Below are 20,349 nucleotides of genomic sequence, written 5' to 3' on the forward strand. Positions count from 1 at the left end.
TTTTCTTCACAACTAAAGCATCTTGTATCTAAGAGGTAAAAAAACCCCGTATCTCTTCTTTATTCAGGGATTCTGTTTGATGATGCGTTTCCAGGTCAGCAGAGATTGTTGTCAGGAGAAATGAAAAAGAGATTTCACTGCATATCCAGTTTCTGTGATGATCCCAGAGTCTTACAAACAAAATCCCCGCACAATTTACCATTCACATTGCAGTTGTGACTTCTGACCTTTTTATTTCAGCCTTGGTCTTTACTAGGAGGCATTGGGATGTGTATGTGTGGAACAGGAAGCTCTGGACTAGAAGCCTGCAGGTGAAAGCCCCTGGGTTTGATGGTATCATCCAGACTTTTGTGCCTATATCACCTTTTTCTACAGTAGGGACAGAAGTCCCTTTCTATCCTACAGGTTTTAGCAAGGTATGGGAATTGTGTACGAGATACAATCTGTCCCTCAGGGCTCAGCCCACTCAGTCTGCAGAGGAGCCCAATTACGCTCCTTGCTTTAACGAGCCCTGTCACACCCTGTCACACCCTCCCCGCCCGCTTTCTTCCTCTCCTGCTGGCCTCCTCTCCCCTGCTGTCAGTCCGACCTCATCAGTATTCCCGGTCGGAGCTCTGCTGGGTGTGGTCAGTCCTCCACTCGCTCAGAAGCCCTGCTCAGCTGGGCTGTGGGGAAGGTGTGGGACAAACCTCACTCTGTTAGACCCCGGGTGTACTCCTGCGGCACTCCCAGGGACAGCTGGGCTGTGCAACCCACGCCTCATTCACAGACAGTTCTTCTTCATGGACAGAAGCTGTGCTCTCGGGTCTGGTCTTAAATCCACCACATTCTGCCAGGGAATCTGGTGGATTCGCAGTGGAGCACTTTCTACCCTTCAGCTCTGCCCAGAATTTCCACCCAGATTTCCCCAGCGTTGTGGAGATGCCTGCAAGGGGGCATTGCATCCACTCAGAGATGTCTGTCAGAGACTCAGCAGCAGAGTCCTCCACGAGGCTGCTCTTTGCAGCCGATATTCTGGGGGAATATCATCAGAATTGGGCAGTAGGCTGCTGGCCAGTAGCAGCACAGCTGTTTGGGTCTAGCTTAGAGCCAGAGCTGTGTGGCACAACACTACGTAGGAACAGATACCCTGCTCTCATTCTTGGCTCCAGTGCTCCTGGGAGAAGGAAGGCCCAGGATAGGAGCTCTATCTGAGCTACATCTCATTCAGTCTTACTGTGATGGGTAGCTAGGATTTGAACAGCTCCACAATTGGCCGGAAAAATCCGTATGAGCCCCTGAACAGAGATCTCTGATGCCTTAGAAGGTATCTCACCTGGAGGTGAGAAAACCCTGAAAATATGCTGTACTTTATAGGAATTTGCCTCATAGTTGGAGGGACCTATACTCATCTCTTTTCCCAGTAATGTGGAAAAATTAATAGGTTCCCATGCTAATTACAGGGAGTTGGGATGATGGCTCAGCTGCACAGGCCACTCCATTCATTTGGATGTCATGGGTATTTATGCAAGTCATAATCCACCCCCAGGGTTCAGCCTATTCTGCACACAGACAAGCACACATCAGACTTCAGGCTCTCCTTCACCACTTGCCTGTGGTGGAGCAGCCCCACTGCTTGTGTTCCTTTACATTGCTTCATTGTCCTCCTTTCTCTACACATCAGATTTTTGTCTGTGCTCATCTGCAGTGATTAGCAAAATGCCTCATCAGGTCTCTGGCTTTGGCATGACCTTTGTTTTGTTTCATGCTGTTGTGCCAGGGAGCAGACTGCCATATAACCCTCTGTTCCATTAAAATAAAGCTGAAGGGGGTATGGATTGTATTAATTAACCCCACATTTGCTGGAACAGTCATACGCATTGATCTCCTTGCATGTAGAAGCAGTGCCCAGCCATACAGTTTCTTGTCTTCCCCTTAGCTTGGAGACCAGTTGCCTAAAGAGAGAACTGTGATGTTTGTAACGCCTCCCTTGTCATAAATCTCCACACTTCCTTTTCTTTCCACAGACTCTTCCACCTTCTGGGGTGTGACTGAAGGATGTTCAGAGTTGGAGATGGGAACTCCTGACTTACCGCTGTGTTTTTTCCTTCCCCATTCAAGCAGGGCCTTGGGGCGGTCACTTAATTCTAATTGACTTCCTGAAACATCTCAATCCAGGTGCTGGGATCTAAAAGGGCAGAAGTATTTTTCCAAAGGTGCTGAGCAGTTTGGCTTAGACTGAAATTATTAGTTGTTGGTGCCTGTGTTTCTGGAAAAGAGGTCACTTTTGTTTAAAGAATCTAAACCTGGGCTCTGGAGGCACTCAGCATTGAAAGATGGTGGTTGGGTAAACACAGTTTCTGTGCAGGTATTTTTTCAAGAGTCTAGATATGGATTTAAGCTTTTAGGTTCCAGCTTCTTGCTGGGCAGTGTCCTGACTCTCTTCTTAGGTCCTGTTTGTGTAGTCCCCTGCTGCTCATACAGACAAGAGCAAGCTGGCTGCGTTACAAGACCAGGTTAGCCTTGTCTGCATTAAATACTGCTTTTAAAAAGCCCTGTAGGAAAAGGGCTTGTTTGCAGTTCCTGCTTTCTCCTGGTGTGTTTGTGCTTCAGGCAGTGGAGCATCCCTTCCTAGCACTGCCAACCTCCTCAGCTCTGCCCCGTGGTGCAGACAGCAGCTGTCATTTCCCCACCTTGACTGAGTTTGCAATACCTCTTTGAAGGGTTCCAGGTTCCACCTCCCCTCCTTTGTTCTTGTCTTTGGTTTGGGGATTCTTTCTCCTCCCTTTACACCTGCTGCTCTTTGGCTCCTTTGTGATTTTTATGCTCTCTGCTCTTTATGTTCTCCCTGATCAGTCCATGAACCTGTTGCAATCAGATCCAAGTGCTGATTTTTAATTTATTAAATAAGGAGGTGGAAGTGGAAGGTCTGTGGGCGAGCAAAACCAGCTTGCCCAGTCTTAATAAGCGTGGAAGTAGATGCTGTCTGCTCTGGGCTGGTCTTATTGCAGAGCCTGAAGTGCTTGGGGGAAGAATTAGGCAATGAAATGAAATATTTCCTCCGTGGAGGCCACCGAGGGAGGGAGGAGCCTGGCTGTAAGTTGTCTGCTGCTTTGATTGCACTGTCGTAGGCAGGCAGCTGAGGACATCATGAGAAAAAAAGGATCCTGTTGCTGTAAAGATAAAAAAATGCGGGGTTTTGAATCTTACCCAGGCACCATGTGTGTCCTGGGGGAGGGTTGAGTGGAGTTATCTGGGGTCCTGCTGAGCTTTCATTTCAAAAAACAGGAGATGGAAAAGGAGGCTGTAGTGAGGTGGGGATCAGTCTGTTCTGCAATGTCTCAAGTGAAAAGATGAAACATCCTTAGATTGCGCCAGGGGAGGGGCCAGATTAGATATTAGAAAAAGAAAATTGCACTGAAATGTCACAGCAATAGAAGTGCCATGGCAATTAAATATTCTCTTTTAATAGGTAAGGCATAAGCCAGCTGGGTATTCACGTGTAAAAAGTACCCTGCTTAAAAATGAATCTCATCCCATAGATTTGATGATTTGGTTTAATTTTTGGAGAGAGGTTCAAAGTCCCAGCGTTAGCATAAAGCTTTCCACAAAAAAACCCAGGCAGCTGAAGTTGTTGCTGATAAATAGGTGTGAACAAAGCTGGAAACGAGCAGTTGCATGTGGTTGGAGGGAAACAGGATCTTTGTCATGTCATGAAACAGGCACTTTTGTCTTTTTGACTGTTGAAAAAGCAGAGGAATAAAGTTTAAAGTGGTGCTGTGTGACAATGAGGAAGACTAGAAGGGAGGCGAGAAGGTTGTGTGTACACAAACACAGCCAGACATTTGCCATGGAAAGTTGGGAGGAGGTCACCAGAGCAGGAAATATTCTCACCAGAAGTTTTGGTGACTCTTGAGATAAATATGGATCACAGCTGATAAACAGTTTGGGGTCTTTTGCTGCTGTGGGTTAGACCCCCACTGCTCAAGGATGATTTGAAGAGAGTGTGTAGGAACACAGAGCACAGAGTGTTCCCTCCGCTACGAAAGTCCTGGAAGGTTTAAGGTTTCTTCAGCCAGAAGCTGAAGGGGTTTAATCCAAGTAATCATATTTAGTAGCCACTGACAAATCCGTTTTTGTGAATTTGTCTAATTCTTTTGAAATCAGTGTCTCTATCCCATGGCAGTAAGTTTCACAACATTTTGATATTTGTTGCAAAAAGGTATTTTCGGTCCTGTTTGCCATTTACCTCCTGATCTCGCTGTGTTCTGCTGTGCCCGTGTTGTGAGGGGGGATCATTTTCTCACCCTTTTAATCACTGATTCCTGACTTTATTTATTTCTTTATCAAACCACATTTTACCCATCTTTTCCCTAGCTGAAAAGTCCCAGCTATGATGTCCCCTCATATGATTTGGCAAAGATTGAATGCATTTTCAATTAAACACAATACTTCCTGATGAAGCCATTTGCTCATTAATGCCTCTAATTCTCCAGTAGGAGAGCTGAGGTTTGTATGGATTTTTTATGAACTGTGGGAGGAATTTGGAAGGACTTAGAGCATATGAAATGCCAGAGTGTGTGAATTCTGAAGGCAAGAGAATTTTTTCATGCCCAAGGAGAGTGGTGGTGATATGACCCTAAGCTAGGGGTGGATAGAAACCAGAAAAACTCGGCTGGGGGCTGCTGTGTTCATGGTGCTGTGCCTCTGATCTGCTGGATTCCTGGCTGGATCAGATAAATGGCTGGGCTCAGCTATAATGCAAATGCCAGAAACCTCAGTGCAATGGAAGCACCAAAATCAATGTGGCAACATGAAACATGGTCTATTTAGGTTTAAACATTTGGGTCAATTTCAATTAATCTTACAGACCATAGTGAAATAGTAATTTTCATCCCTCTTGTATGACATTTAGAACCACCCTGACATTTCTCATTGTTATTATACCAAGCACCTTTACCTGAAGAAAACAAAATGGTTTTGCTCATGTTGAAGGGAAGTGTGCTGGAATTTACAACATTCAGAAAAATAGGATAAATTAATTTTCTTTGTTTTTATTCTGGATGAGAGCAGATGGGGAAATGCCAGAATTTCCAGTGGCATGCGAGCATTAATTGGTATCTTATGTTTATTATTACTGCTCTGCATGCCTTGTTTCTTTCCAGCTCTTGGAGATGTGGCTGGCCTGGTTAGATGCTACTGAACAGGGAGAACCAGCCCATGCAGCACCAAGCCTTTGGCCTCCTCTGCCCTTTGGGATGCCTGTCTTTCCTTCAGTTTTGGAGCCCAGCTTTTAGTAGGGATAGGAAATCAAAGCTCTCTGTGAGAAGGCACAGTAAAAGCCTCTGGGCTTGAGATTCTGCTGCTGGCAGACCCAAAGTCAGTCTTTACTAACAGGATACAGATCTGGGCTTGGATTTTGATTGCAGAGGTGTCAATTTGACCAGAAGTGTGAGAGGGTGACCTCTCAGCTCAGACATGTGGCAGCAGTGGGTGCAGTGATCTCTCCCCCTTGACTCACAGGCTCCGCAGTAAAATCCCCCAAGGGAAACTGTAGTTTTAGCAAGTTAAGAGGTTTAAAGCTAAAGGCAGTGGGGAGATTGAAAAAAAGTTGTCATGTGTTGTGGATCTGTTCTGTTGTGGGATGTGGAATCATAAATTTGGGGCTGGGATATGGCATTGCCATAGATTTGAGTGGGAGAAGGAGCTGCCTGTGGAAGACTAAGGGATTCCCAACAGTAGAAATACTGCAAAAGTCTCCAGTGGGGGTGTTACACTTCAGATTGGGAAACTATTGCCATGGGAGGGCTGTCCTTTAAAATTTGCAGAGCAGGTACAACTCTCCTTCTGTCACATTTCCTAGCTGGTGCTTACACTGTGTACTGATGTCACTGGCGTGCTGGATAAACCTCAGCCAGGGCAGGGACAGGTAGTTACGGAGGTCTCCTGAAGCTGCTTCCTCCCTGGCCATCCAGGCAGTGGTTCCAGGGCCAGCAGGGAATTTGTTGGTGTGGGCAGGACCGCCCGTGTGGCTCTGTGGGGTCACGTCTCCTCACCACGAGCAAGGGGATGGAGGGAGGGAGGATGGAGCAGGGAGGGCATTGATCTCACGACTCGCCTTGGCATCAGTAAATTCCTTCCTTTGCAGGATGTAGGGCTGAGAACCAGCATGGGTCTAACTCACACCACGTGGAAATCTGGCCCAGACATTTTGGAATTTTCTGTGTCATGGTCTTTCTCAAAAAGCTTCCTTAATTCTCTAACTGCTGTCTGAGCCCAGGCCTCTTCCAGAAGAGTCCTCCCTGGCACTGCCACTGCCCCTGTGCCAGGAGCATCGTGGGGTAACACTGGCTCATGCCTGCAGTAACTCAGGGATGGATCAGGCCCCATGGCTGCATCCAGCCACCAGCAAACTGCTCAGCATCTGCTGCGAGCTGGCAGAGCCTCCCTGAGTGCCTCAACCTCATGGGCCAACGAGCTCTTCACAGGCATTGTGCCACCACCACAAGTGGCAGCACTTCCAAACTTCAGGTCACAAGTTCCTGGCTCTTTATATTTGAGGCTGCTGTTTCAAAAGAAAAGAAAGAGCCGATACCATCACTGTGCTCTTACGCTGAACACCTTGCTTGTGAAGAGCAGCTGATTGTTTAATTGCCCACTTAGTTCAAAGTGTGCCACCTTTGAGTCCAATTCTAACATTTGTTATTGCTGTTTGTACCTCAAGGAAGAGTCTTCCTCTGCTCTGGATTCATCAGGATCTCTTTGGTTAATCACCTCTGTAAACTGTCTCTGGAGAAGACCAGTGCTCCCCAGACCCATCTTTGTGTTCCCTGTTCAGCCTTTCCCTGAGGAGTTACACAGCTTTAGCTGCTCCTGGTCTACTAAGAGACATGAGCTTATCTCCTGGCCCTGGTGGTCGTTGGTAGATGTGGAGGGCAGTGAAGGGTGGAGCTGTTTCCCTCCCAGCTCCTACAGATCATTGTGGCTATGCCCTCCCTCCCAGGTCTCATGGCTTCCCACGTCTTTGACGCTTCATTCTGGTAGGGACACCAATCCAGTGAGGTCTGTAGTGTGCATTTTTGAATTGGTGTGCAGGTCAATGCCCTGCATGGGAATGAGGATGTGGGAGATCAGAAGGAAGATGCGAGGAAAATGTCCGTGTGTGCAGGGTTGTAATTGGTGATCCCATAGGGCAAACACCGCAGACATGGCAGGGATATTCACACAAGGGTGCTTCCAGATTAAAGTGTCCTGCTCTAAAGCTTCCCTCATGGCTACCAGGTAAATTACCCTGCAACACGTTTAGAGTGGTGGATGCTTGGTCCTGTGGCCCCAACACCAGAAGTTCTGCCTGTAGGGATAAGAGAGCTCTTTTACTGCCCTTGGTGCTCTGTGGTTACCAGGAGCTGGTTCAGCCAGCTGTGTAACTCCTGAGGGAATGAGGGAGGGAAGGGTGTAACTCCTGAGGTGACTTGAGGGATGCGGGGAGTGTTGGGGGAGCTTCCCATGGCAGGTAGCCTTCTCCTCTGGCAGCATCCGTGTCCTCTAATTTTCTCTTGTACACCTAACTCTCCACTGAGGTGTAGAAGAGAATCACACCACCATCAAAGTGGGTACCTGTACCTCTGCAGGTCTCAGAGGCCTCTGTGCCACTTGCTGTCTTGCTCAGTGGGAGCTCCTGTGCTAAACCATGAGCTCTTGTGTTCATGTGCTGAGGAAAGCTCAGGAAAATCCAGTCTCCATCCAGGAGACCAACAGCCATGGACTCCATCTACTCCTGCCAAGGCCTCTGGGAGCATCTGGGGTTTGAGCACTGCTCTAATGAATAAATGTTGTACAAATGTAGCACCGTGTCCTTGGTGAAGGGGTAAGAGATAAAGCTGTGCCTGGGTGAGAGTCACAGGGCATCTTTGAAGACTAAAAGAGCAAGGTGATCAATTACCACAAGCCTGCCTGCAGGCCTTTAGCAAATCTGGCTCCTTTCCATAGCAGAAATAATAGCAATGTCCTTTGCCAGGTAATTTTCCAAATGATTATTTTAAATAATATGTTGCTGTGATCCAGCAAAAGAGTTTGAAGATTTATGGGAGCGTTTGTCTCCAAGAGGAAGAGCAGCCGTGAACTCTGCGGGCTGGCAGCGAGCAGCACGGGGCAAGTGGCACATAAAACACTCGAGTGTCTCATTGCTCAGGTCCACTCTGTGTCTGGAGAAACGGGAGACAGGGACACAGAGCTCATCCCTCAGCACTGGCTGCCAGTATCCCAGGTCACCAGGCAGATGGTGCTGGGGCTGCTCTGAGCTGGGCGGTGGTGATGGATTCCTCCTCTGCCTTCCCAGGGCAGCTCTGCACAAAAGGCAAAGGATGTTTGTTGGTCCTGGATCCTCTGCCCCTTCCTGTGGTAAAAGCTGAGACAAAGCCCTGTTTTAACAGCCTGGCTTGGAAATAGAGATTGTGGTGTTGCATAGAAGCCAGTCCAAGTGTTCGAGAACACATTCTCATGGGTGCTTCAAGTTACTCTGGCCATGTGCCTGCTTTTATTTTACTTCACTTTTTAAAGACAGAATTAGGATATCTTAATCTAAGGGTTTTTTTTTTTTTGTCATTTCTTGCCTGTTCTTGGATCGTGGAGTGGAGGGGGGAAATCTGCAGTTGCTTCAGGACTGACAGGTATCCTATGAACAAATAGCTTGGCTCTTCTTCCTATTAACTGGGACCCTGAACAACTGGGTCTAGTGGAAGGTGTCCCTGCCCATGGCAGGCACGTTGGAACTGGACAACCTTCAAGGTTTCTTCCAAGCCAAACCATTCTATCATTCTATGATTAAATAGCCTGTGATTGCTTTGTCAGTGTTGTGGAGGTGCTTATAGTGGGATTTGGCAGATGACACTGCCTGGGTAGAGTCAGTGAAAGGAGCCTCAGTGAAACTGAGAATCTGTCCTGTCGTTTAGGAAGGGAAAATAGCACATCCTGACAGAAACATATGGCCAAAAAGTGCGTGTCCTCATCATCATAATGGCATTTTCTCTCTCTTTCTTCCTCCAGGTTATCTTGCACCCCGAAACCTTCCCAGCGCAGGCTTCTTCCCATTCCTGCAAACAGTGCTGTGTGATTCCGATGCCAGGTGTAAGGGCACACCATACACACCAGAAGATCTGCTGCCAAGACTCAATGACATCTCATCCCTCAGACTGTAAGGGAATCTGAATATTTCCAGGTGTTAGGAACTGTAAAACAAAGCCTGTTTTGAGGGGGAGGGAGCATCCATGCATGTCTGCATGTACGTACAAGTTTGTCCATGACAGATACACCTCAACTACCTGTTCTAACAGATATCTGACACTTAGAAAAGAGAATATCAGCTGCAACATGGACACTTCAGAAATAATCACCTTAGGGAAAGCTCTCAGGAAAGTGTCCACTGATTCAGGCTTGAATCTTCTGCTGAAGAGAATTTTGCTCCCTGAGAAAGCTCTTCAGCTCACCCAGATCAAAGCAAAGGAACTTTTTTTTTGCATGACTGTGGGTCAGGTCAGTGATAAGGCTTGCCCCCAGAGCAGCCCAGAATGCTGATCTGCCACTGGGAGGGATCAGTTCAGGATGCTTTGGCTGGAAGTCTGGATGTTAGTTCTGGAGCAACTGCTCTTTGAGCAGGCCCTCCAGGTGCCAGCCAGAACAGGTGTCCTCTCTGGAGGCCGTCAGATGTGTTGGGAAACACATGAAAAGGGAGAAACAATTTTTTTCCCACAAAAGCACAGAGATTTGCAGTGTGGAGCTGGCTGGGCACGTTTTGTTGGAATGTCAGTTTGCTGAAATGGAAATGTTCAGCAGGAGCATTTCAATTTCTTGATGTTCCAATTGAAGCCAAGTAGCATTTGCTTTGAGGCATGCCAGCCAGGGTGGTTTCTGTGTCTCAGCTGCCCAGTTCTGACACACCCCCAGGGAACATGCCATGCTGAGGCCTGGCTGGTTCATGGAGAGCTGAAAATCTGGGCATCTCACAATGGCCCTTGTTGCTTGTCTTTGCTCTCAGGTGAGAGGCTGCTCCATAGTGGTTGTGTCAGAGCCTGAAAATCCCTCTTGGCCAGAGCTTGAGCGTCTGAAGAGCTAAAATGGGCCTCACCAGAGAGCACATCAGGCAGGATGGGGCATCCTGGGGTTGGTGGCTCCTTAAGGATCCTCCTTAGTGCAGAGAGAGTGTAATTTCCTAGGCCAAGTCAGAATCTCTCCATGGGTGGGAAGGATGACTGAGGATGTGGGCAACTGAAGTTGCACAAGGTGAATCCTAATCAAATTCAAGGTCATGCAGCAGAAGAGAGGAGGGAAGGCAAAGCCACATGGAGACTGGATGCCTGGATTCACAGCTCCTTTCCTCAGTGTCATTGATTTTCCCTGGGCATGTTAAACAATGGTTCATTTGGGGTATTGAAATGAAGAAATGGGAGCTTCTAGTGCCAAAGCTGGAGGTCTTCCATGGGTTTCAGTAGCTACACATCCTTCTTGCTTTCTGTTTTTTGTTTCTGAAAAGCTGTTTAGGAAATAAGTGGTTTTTCCTGCCAAATGAAAATCAAAGAATTTGGCCAAATTTTAGATCAAGAGTGTGAGTCATTAACAGGCATCTTGACCACTCTTGATGCTCAAAGTTGTCTGTGTGAAGTATCATTATAGATATGTGGCCATACCTACCCTTGTATGGTCAGTGTCAGCCTTACAAGGGAAAACACCTACTGTTAAGTAGCCACAGCAAAACTAGCAGGAGAGAGCAGAGTCTAAAACCTCAGGAAAAGATTCCTTGGGAAGGGGAAGGCTCCAGATGAATAGGAGCAGGATCCCCATGGGTGAGTTTGTCACAAAGTGTTTGAGCTGTGGCCCTTCACTACCTGGATAGATTATTTTGTAATACTCAGCTAGTCGAGGCTGTTTTTCTCCTCTCCCATTGTGCGACTTACTGAAGCTCTTGTTAAGCTGTTTTATAACTTTCCCTAAAACTGTGTATAACCAGTGGTCAGCAGAGAAAATGGGTGAGGTTCTCACCTTTGATTCTTTTCCTTAGAGGCATTTACCAAAGTGTGCAAGGTGTTACTTGAAATTTCCCTTAATAAAAGGGAAGTCCAAAAGCCAAGCTCAGCAACGACTTCTTCCACCCTTTTCTCCTGTAGTGAAATGTTTGGGAAGGATGAACAGGTCCTGTTGCCTGGAAGGATTTCTTGGTAAGGCCATGTACTTTGTAGCCATGGTTCTGTACTTTTGCTTCCCCAAGATACGTGCCAGGCCTCCAGAAGGAACCAGGCTTTTGCATAACCCAGATTTCAACACACCTGCCATGAAATCCGGCCATAGACACATTCTGAGTTAAGGCAGTAAAGCATAAGTTAATTATAAGAAATTCTGGGAGTTGTTACAGGTGTCTCTTTCATTCTTCTTTCCCCCAGCAAGCACAGGAGCTCATCCAGTGTAGCCAAGGACAGGCAGCCATCATCATGGAGTGTGGAGGGTCCGGAAAGCAGGAATGCTTCACTGGGTAGGTTACTCGCTGCTCTGGGAACGCTGACCTTTTGAAACTCTCTGGACAGAGCTGCAATTCTTAGAGCACTGCTGAAATGATTCATGTGTTTCATAGAGGCACGTGGCCATGGCCACGACATTAGTGTAAATTCTTGGGAACAAGTACAAGTAACTGTCTGTAGAAAAGACTTTGGAATTTGGCCAAGGAACCAGGATTAAAAGGTTGTGCTTCACAGGAGCAATGCAAGATCACAGATTGATTGGACATTAATTAGAGACCTGGCTATTTGTGGAATATTGCCCTTTTACTGCCCACAAATTCTCCATAAACAGCTTATGATTTCTTTTCAAGTGTGTTTTTATCCACGGTTATCCAGCAAATAAGTTGTCTTCTGTGCCAGAGTGGATATTTATTGTTGGTGATGTTCTCCTCTGATGTGATTCTCTTTCCTGAAGGAACTTTCAGACTGAAAGTTACCATGAAATCATTACAATTATTATTTATTGATGGTAATGGCTGATACAATCTGCAAGCCATCATGATGGATAGTCCTTTCTGCAGGGAGCTCACGATGAAGTGAATGATTACAGATTTGCATTTGCCTGTTCTGCTCCAGCCATTCACTGTTCCAATTAGCATTCCTGCCAGCACCCTCTGTGGTGCACAGACAGAAAAAGGCTGAATGCAAAAGGGACCAAGTGCAGAGGCGTGGGGGGGGGAAAGTAAATCAATGAACAGTTATGGGAGCTACTGACTCATGTTGATGCTCAGCAAGGATCTCAGTTCTACGTTTTATTAAAAAAAAAAAATTAAAAATGATAGGTCGTGGCCCCATGTAACAAGTTACAGTGTCATCCAGAATGTAATTGTATCAGAAAAAAACCTGAAGTACTTACAGGATGCCACTGGCTGTACCTTTGGAAACAGATTAATAACAATGGTGCACCCAAAGCCATGTGTAGCTGTCCTCTGCAAGAGTTTTATGTAGCAAAGAGGTTTTAAAAGACATAAGTAAAATACAGTGTTTCAAACTGTTATTGCAGCATTTGGGGATTTGGTATCACATGGAGAGAAAGACCTTCAGAACATTTCATCACCATCCAGCTTGACTTCCAGCACCAACACGTTCAACAGGATCCTCAGTTTTGGGAAGGTAAGTCTGTATTTGCATAGTAGCTGAGTGTGAACATTTATGTATCCTCATACTTAAAGAATTAGAAGCTCCAAGTACCAACACACAGCTTTTATTGCTTTAGGATCTCTCCTATTATGTGAATGAGCTTTATTTTGGAAACATAGTGATTGTGGGTGGATTTTTAAGCTTTGTGGAAAGTTTTTTATCCTCTAGGCAGAAACCAGGCAAACCTTGGGACATAATACTATGAAATATAAAATATAGTCACACACAATACCCTAAGATACTTTGTTCAGAACTTGTGTGAGTTAAGGTGCTTGCAGTATATTTTCTTTCTTATGAAATTAAAGATACGGTGTCACAGGCTTTGACATTCAGGTATTTATTTGCCCATGACAGTCATGCAGTGGCATCAGAGGCACTGTGTTTATTATGTAGGTATCGAATATTTACAGGATCAATTCCTTTGTGACAGAAATTTGGTACAATGTAATGGACACTTTCTGTGTTTTGGTGTCAAGGCCTATGAACACTTATACACACATTTCTCTGTATAATATATGAGGAGTTTGAGAGGATTTAGTGACACTGTTCAGCTGTTAGAATTCTGCCTATGTGTAAGTGCTTGTAACCACAATGCTTTTCACATGTCACTGCTATCCCTTAAAAAAAGCCTCATCACTGCCTTTAAAACCATCCCAAGCACACTGTTGCTTTACAGCTGCCCTGAATGTTTTGTTGTTCTTTCAGAACCAGCCCCAACACTCCACTGCAGGGAATCTCAGGGCCCTGCTGTGTGAGGTCTTGTCGCGGTACCTGGCACATCCCGGTGCCACCGGAGGGAGCATGGCAGCCAATATCCACCACACCTTCTGCTTCACCCACTCGTCACTTCTGGAGTCGTTTGCCCAGGAGTTCAGGAGCCAGCTCTCCCAGGTGGGTGCCTGGGACCTTCCCTGGGGACTGCAGCTGGGAGTTGTTCCTTCCCTGGGAACTGCTGCAGCAGTTCACACACATCAGGCAGTGTTTGGGAGCTACCACATGGCCCCTCGTGGGCAGGAGTTGCTCATCTCTGTTCCCAAGTGCAAGTAGGGCACAGTGAGGCTGAGTTAATTCTTGTGCATGCAGTTAGCCCAAAGACCTCCAAGCTGAGTACGTGGCTTGAAAGCCAAGGATCATCCAGCCGTCAGCTCGTGGCCACTGAGGGTTCTCACACACCTGGGCCTTGCTTCTCCTCTTTGTTTGCCCTGCTGCAGTGACAGGTCAATAGAACAGCGTGAGGATGTGGTGTAAATAAGAATGTTTAAACCTTGGGAAGGCAATAAATTTAATTGTGTATTACCTCAGCTGTATAACTTCATCCAGTGACTCCTGCATCTGATCCAACAATTCATGATTGAAGCAGTAGTTGTCTTTGGAAAGCAATATAATTAAAGCAAATTAATCCTTTAAAGGTGAAGCCTTCTTTTTTTTTTTTTCTTCTTTGCCAGGGTTAGGATTGATATTAATTTTCTTGTATTCCTAGTCTTTGGATTCTTCAGGACATTGTGAATCGTAGGGCTTGTCTGAACAGAGAATTTATTGTACAACCTGGGGTGTGAAGGTAAAGCACAGTCACACTCTCAGTTATTGCCTGTCCTTTGAATGTATTGTTTGCAGATTTGCATGCAAGTACAGTGCCAGCTGAAAAACATAAAAAGGACCCCCCAGCAGCAAGGCTTGTGGTTATTAAACAATTTCTTCTGGTTCTTAAGTAATTTCATACGTTTTTATTTGTTAAGGTGCAGCACAACCCACAGTACCAGGAGACCTTTGTCAACGAAATGGTCTCATTTCTGAGGCTCGTCTCCCAAGTGCAGAATGACACCTCCCTGTGGCACCTGCTTTTGCTGGCCCCAGATGTGTTCCAGGACAACATGCAACTGCGAGACATAATTGATTTCCTTCAGAATCCAAGCAGGTAAAATAGAGAAAATGGCAGGAGAAGCACCGAAAGTTGGTTTGTGTATTGGCCTCTAAGGACATCACCTCTCCTCTTGAGGGAAAGGTGTTACCTTAAAAGTGTGATTTGTTTGGGGAATGATGCAGCTCCACACTAATGCATCTCTAAAGGTGTCCATGGACTGTGAGCAGTGTGTTGTTTTTCAGTGACTCTTGTGTCATTCTTTTAATGGGAACTTGATATAAACTCTTGAGTTTTCTCCCAGCCTGCTTAGAGGCACTGTCATGCCCTTGTGCAGATAAAAAGCTGGTGAGTCACAGCCACTGCCTTTGGTGGAAGAAAAGCCCTCCTGGCTTCGTGAAGAAAGCAGCCGGCTGCTTCTTTCCAGAAAAGCTCAGAGCCAAGGTCAAGTTGCTTTGGAACACCTCAGGCACTTGTAGAGGAGCCATAATGTTGTTTTTTAAAACTGACTACCTAATCTGCTGCTGGTTTAATCTTTCAGGACTGGTCCCAAGAGGGCAGAAAGGAGAGGGAGCCTAGTTTTCTAACATATGGGCTTTAACATGTCTGACTTGGAGAATAAAGTGCCAGTTATGCACTTGCTCAATGGTTATAGTTAACCATTATATATGATATGATATGATATGATATTTATTATATATATTATATTTAAGGCACAGCTGGCTTAACTGCATTATTTAACTGTGCTGAAATATTTGATGCAGTTTGCACCTAGGACAATAGAAATTTCTAAAACAGGCTTAGGCTTGAAATCCTTTTCCTGGTCTGTACTTGGGCTAAACTCTCCCTGATCTCCAGAAGACTTGAATTACTCAAGATTAAGGGACTCTGTTCCAAGTCATCTTCTGGATGTGTGACTGACCCTGCTGTAAAATATTCTGGATAGTCCAGTTGTTACAGCACATGGAGGACACCAAGAAACGGCATTTTCAGACTGCTTTTTGTTTTTATCTTGCATACATGAGCAGTTGGGTAAAGATGTCAAAAGAAGTTGTAGAAACTTTGCCACTTTGATTGCACCCAGGCTTAGAGGGACTCACTTTTGATCGCTGGTGTGTTGCCAAGGCACTTAAAAACCTATACATTTAATATCAAGGTAATTTTCCATGCTGCATTGTGAGACCCATGTGTAAGTTGTAATGTCCTTATCCTTAAAGGAGTCAGTAGCAGTGTGGCAAGAATTGTAATTTCATTCAGAAACGTTTTGTTCATGCTGCTGTTTCAGTCACAGGATTATTGCATTTGTTTGCATTTACTGGCTCCCAGAACCCAGCCTGAGAACCAGCCCTGTTTGAGTGCCCAGGGAGAATTAATATTTACTGTGCTGCTCTGCTTTGCTCTACAGCTGCAGAACTGGGCGAAGTTGTCATAGGCACGACAAAGAGGCACATAGAATTTCATCACCAGAACTGTGCAGTGCTTTTATGCCTGGCATCTGGCACTGTAAATGCATGAGTAAAGAGTTATTGCAAAGAGATTGCAGAAATAGTACTTTTAATGATGCTTACAAAAGCACATCTTAGCGAGCCTGGCCACGTCTCTTACTCAGGCAGGACCGAACTCCTAAAGAAGTGCTGCACATGGAAATTTTTTTTTGTGGTAGAAATATGAAGGTATAGAAGAAAGAACTTTTGCTCGTTGTGGCATCTGTATTAACCAAGTGATAAACACCACCACTGTGAAACAGTAACTTCCAAGTCGTGAATCCTATAGAAAGCTTAGCAGCCGATTTTATTACTCACAAAAACCTGTTTTGCAGACTTATTTCACGAATGTTCCTGTTTGTTGCTGTAAGACAGCACATAGCTGAGCTTTTTCTCCACAGCCAAAGTCTGCAGAAGTCCTGCAAGACTGAAATAAAAGGGCAGCAACAGCACTTGTTTCCATGTTTGCTGCCTTCTGATCTGCGTGACATGCATCCTCTTTTGGCAGCCTGTGCCTGCCTCCTCCTTGGCTCTGCCATTGCTCAGCTAAATATGTCACTTATAACTGAGTTTCTTCCCCTCTAAGACTCTTACAAGCACATCTGCAGAATGAAAATGCCAAGCACCAAGCCTACGAAACCTGCATGGAGACGTTATGTTAAATTAGGAGAGAAGAGATCCCCAGTGCTCTGTCCTCAGTAGCAGCCTGTTCCCACAGATCAGTATGTATTTATTCATGTCACTGACATCAGCCCAGCCAGGTTCTTTATGTATTATGTACAGAACTTCAGGCAGGTGAGAGAGAGATGGTGCATTTCAGTGACCCCATGCCTACAGTGAAGAGCTACTCTTTATACAGGAGAAGCAAAAGGGACTAATAATCACAGTGAAGTTTTCAGTAACCTGCACACCTGAGCAGGCAGTCCTGTAAATGAGTTCCTCTGTGCTACAATATGCCTGATTATCAGCTTATTCCTTCCTAAGACTGAAAAACATTCCTTGCTTCCCTGTCAGCCCAGCTATTACAGCATAAAAGAGGAAAGAAGGAGAATTGGAAACGGCAACAGTTTTTTGTAATTGCTTCTTCCTTCCACAGATGTGTTTCCCCTCGGGATCCCTGCTCTCTGTGGAGCCTTGTCTCCTTGGTTCTTGGCTTTTTTAGGAGGAAATTCCCCCGCAGCAGTGAATGACATGGCTGGTGTGTCACCTGGGTGTTTTCTGAGACCTGCTGGCAGAATTTAAATGGCCTGCAGATTGTACATAACTCTCTGAACAAGTGCACCTAGTGAGTGCCACACGTGTTTGTGCTAATATGATGCCATGGCCTTCCCATCAAAGCCCCTGGTGTTTGTATCCTGTGCATGATCAAACAAATAATTAAAAATAGGGGCTATGTCTTGTCTGTCAGACATTTTAAGAATGATAGGCTGTACTCCAGCTGTTTCCTATTAGAATATTTGTTCTATTTCTTCTCATAAACCTGTAACCACAATTCATTTTTCTTTCCCCCCCCCCCCGCCTTTAGTGTTGTGCTGGCAGCTCAGAATGTCTCTGCATCTCTTGTGGGTGATGATGGATTCAAAACTGTTCAGAATGGGGCTACAGATTCTCCACATACCCTGAACTGCTTGGAGCAAGGTAAGACTCCTCCATTGAGTCATATCTCTGCTGAAAACCTGTGGTGCTGAGGAGAGGCAAACTGCAGGCTAGTAAGTAACCATACAGATTGCACACATTATGCTGAGTTCAGGGCTCAGCGTAATGGATTCTTCTTTCAGCTTTTTACAAATGCGAGTAAAATGCCTCATTTCAAACGGAAAAGTAAAAAAGCTTGGTTTTGTCAGTAGACAATGAATTAACATGAGTTTGCAGCCTCAGTGGAAATGGGGAGCAGTAATGTTTTACCTTGATTCGCTTTTTTGGGGGGTGATGTCAAAATCTGCCTCTGGTTGTGGGCTCTGTCAAACTCAGCTTGGTGTGTCAAGGCAGGGGCTGGGGCTGGGCTGCAAAACAAGCTTAAATTAGCTCTTCCTTTAAATCCCTGTCCCTTCCAGCAGAGACAGTGCTGGATATCCCCCTCTAGCTGGGGATCTGTGAGCAGGCAGGGGAAAGGAACAGCAGCTAAATGCTACAAGGGACAGATGGGTAATGCTGTCTGTCCTCTACTTGTTTCATGGAGATTGTGGAAGTTGAGGTGGATAAGAAGAAAGATGAGATGTGCAAGTAGGGAAAACATGGAGAAGTGGCTGGTGAGAGGACTGGACACATGGGGACCTCAAGATGAGTGTAAATGGCTGTGGGAGACATAAATGATGCTGCAGACAGAGCTTATGTGTGAGCAGTAAAAAGCAACCCTAAATGAAGGGAAGGAAACCATAATAAATATCTGGCCACCTTACCCTGCATTACTGATAGCAAAGTGCTCCTAAAGCAGGAGGAGACCTCTGTTAGCGTCCAGATCACAGGAGCAGTGAATTGTTCCTGAGTGATTTCAGCATGCAGAGTAATTTCTAGGATGCCAGGCAGCATCCTCACTTCCCTCGAAAGGCCAGGAAGAGTTACACCCCAAAAGAACACTCAGATTTGTAACCAGCATATTGTGGCTTGTGGTAGGAGCCTAACTTTGTATGTGCACATTATCCCAGATAGATTTGCCATTGTAGCACTCCTCAGGTTCCAAAATTACATGATCTTTACTAATACACTTTTCACATTTTTGTTGTAGATAAAGAAAGCAGTTGGCTGACCAGATCTATTTGTAATTCCTTTGTTCACTGGAAAGACAATCACACTTTAGTATCTGAATTGGAGGAAGTTCTAAGGTGAGACATTAGCTAAAGGGATATTACTAACAGTGTAATTCAAATCTACGATCTTTGCTCTAAATCACCTTACATTTCCACTTACATTGATTTCATATTCACTAAAACACTTTTTTGTTCCCCTCCAGAAAAATAAGGTCACCAGAGATTGGTGGAAAGCACTCCAAGAGGTCCATTAATTCAGATGATTTAGAAGCCATACAAAAGCATCTACATCGTTTAAAAGGCTTTGAGGAAAAAATGAATAGAAGTGAATTAAAAAGCTTAAATCTATTCAGAAATTTGAAGAATGAAACATTACAGAAATTGTATGCATTTCTTGAACTGGGAATGAATCCACATCATTATTATAAATTAAAGGAACCATATAATAAGGAAATAATTGATGAAATCTATAACTTCACATCACTGCAATTACAGAGTGACTTTAATGGGACTTCCATTTTCAATACAATGACCCAGTGGAAAGAAATTCAGAGGGCTTTAAAATTAGCTACAATGCTTTGGAATCCAGCTCTGCTAAATAATTCTAATTTTAGTACACTGCAAACTAAGGATGCTCTCAAAATGTTGCTCTCCACAAGCATGCCATCACTTCTGGAAGGTCTCAGAGACCGTTTGGGTGGAATGCGAGAAATCCCATCTGTGTTTTCTGATGATCTGCTTGAGCCTGAGTCCTACAGAAACTTCCCAGAGCAGCTCCTAGCTCTCCAGAAGATGTTTTTTAGAATGACAGGCACAAATGTAGGTTATCAGTACCTCCTGCTGCCTGTGTTTGAGCTGATGAGGGCTGTAGAGAAGTCCATGGGTGAGGCCTGGTGGGATGAGTTGAACGTCTACTGGCGCATTGGGGAGAAACTGAGATCCATGAAGTGGAATAACACAGCCATCATTGCCTATGGGCAGTTTTTGGAGGTGTTAAACAGCCATTTGCAAAAGCTGAGCAACAATTCAAGTGCTGTCCTCAGTGAAGAATTGGATCAGCTGTCAGAATTTATAACAGCCGTGTTTAAAGAGTTTGGGGAAAGCTCTGGAGTAGCCAATATCTCACAAGTCACTCAAGCTGTCCAAAAGACGTTGGACGTGTTAAAAGACCTACAGCTGCGTTATAATGTCAGCAAATTAAAATCTATAGAACTTTTCTTTAATTTTGACAACAAAACCTTCGAGAGCTTGTCTGAACTTCTGAGAACAGGAATGAAAATCCTTCATTCTACAAGTGCCAGTGAAGGTACCAGTGAAGACATAATTAACCCTATCTATAATTTAACTAATCTTCTGCTGCAGGAGTTCAGCCAGTCTCCCTCACAGCACAATACCTCACTACAGGCAAAAATTTGGGAGTTCCTGCATTTAGCCTTGGGTCCTTTCCTTGAGAACAGCAGCAATGGCTATAGGACACTCCAGAATTGCTCCTTTGAGGGTGTGCTCCACGTAGCCCTTGAGGTGCTGTTTGAAAATGCCACTCTGAGAGAGTCCTCAGCCAGGAGCCCCTGCAAGCCCCTCTTGGATTCCTTGGG

At 45.2% G+C, this 20,349-nt stretch overlaps 1 protein-coding gene across 1 annotated transcript in view; it reads left to right on the plus strand.

Moving 5' to 3' along the window:
- Window positions 1-20,349, plus strand: part of ABCA12 (ATP binding cassette subfamily A member 12) — a 79,413-nt gene that overhangs the window by 7,105 nt on the left and 51,959 nt on the right. The window contains 8 exon segments of the mRNA XM_042035231.1: window positions 9,025-9,172; window positions 11,412-11,500; window positions 12,529-12,638; window positions 13,371-13,556; window positions 14,402-14,580; window positions 17,533-17,645; window positions 18,733-18,829; window positions 18,958-20,349. The exon segment at window positions 18,958-20,349 is cut by the window's right edge and continues 12 nt beyond it. Of these exon segments, the coding sequence (XP_041891165.1) occupies window positions 9,025-9,172; window positions 11,412-11,500; window positions 12,529-12,638; window positions 13,371-13,556; window positions 14,402-14,580; window positions 17,533-17,645; window positions 18,733-18,829; window positions 18,958-20,349 (2,314 nt within the window).

This window comes from Corvus kubaryi, unplaced genomic scaffold (genome assembly GCF_017639235.1).
Source record: "Corvus kubaryi isolate FWS band 111438036 unplaced genomic scaffold, C.kubaryi_AGA036_p1.0 37383, whole genome shotgun sequence".
NCBI classification, from domain to species: Eukaryota; Metazoa; Chordata; class Aves; order Passeriformes; family Corvidae; genus Corvus; species Corvus kubaryi.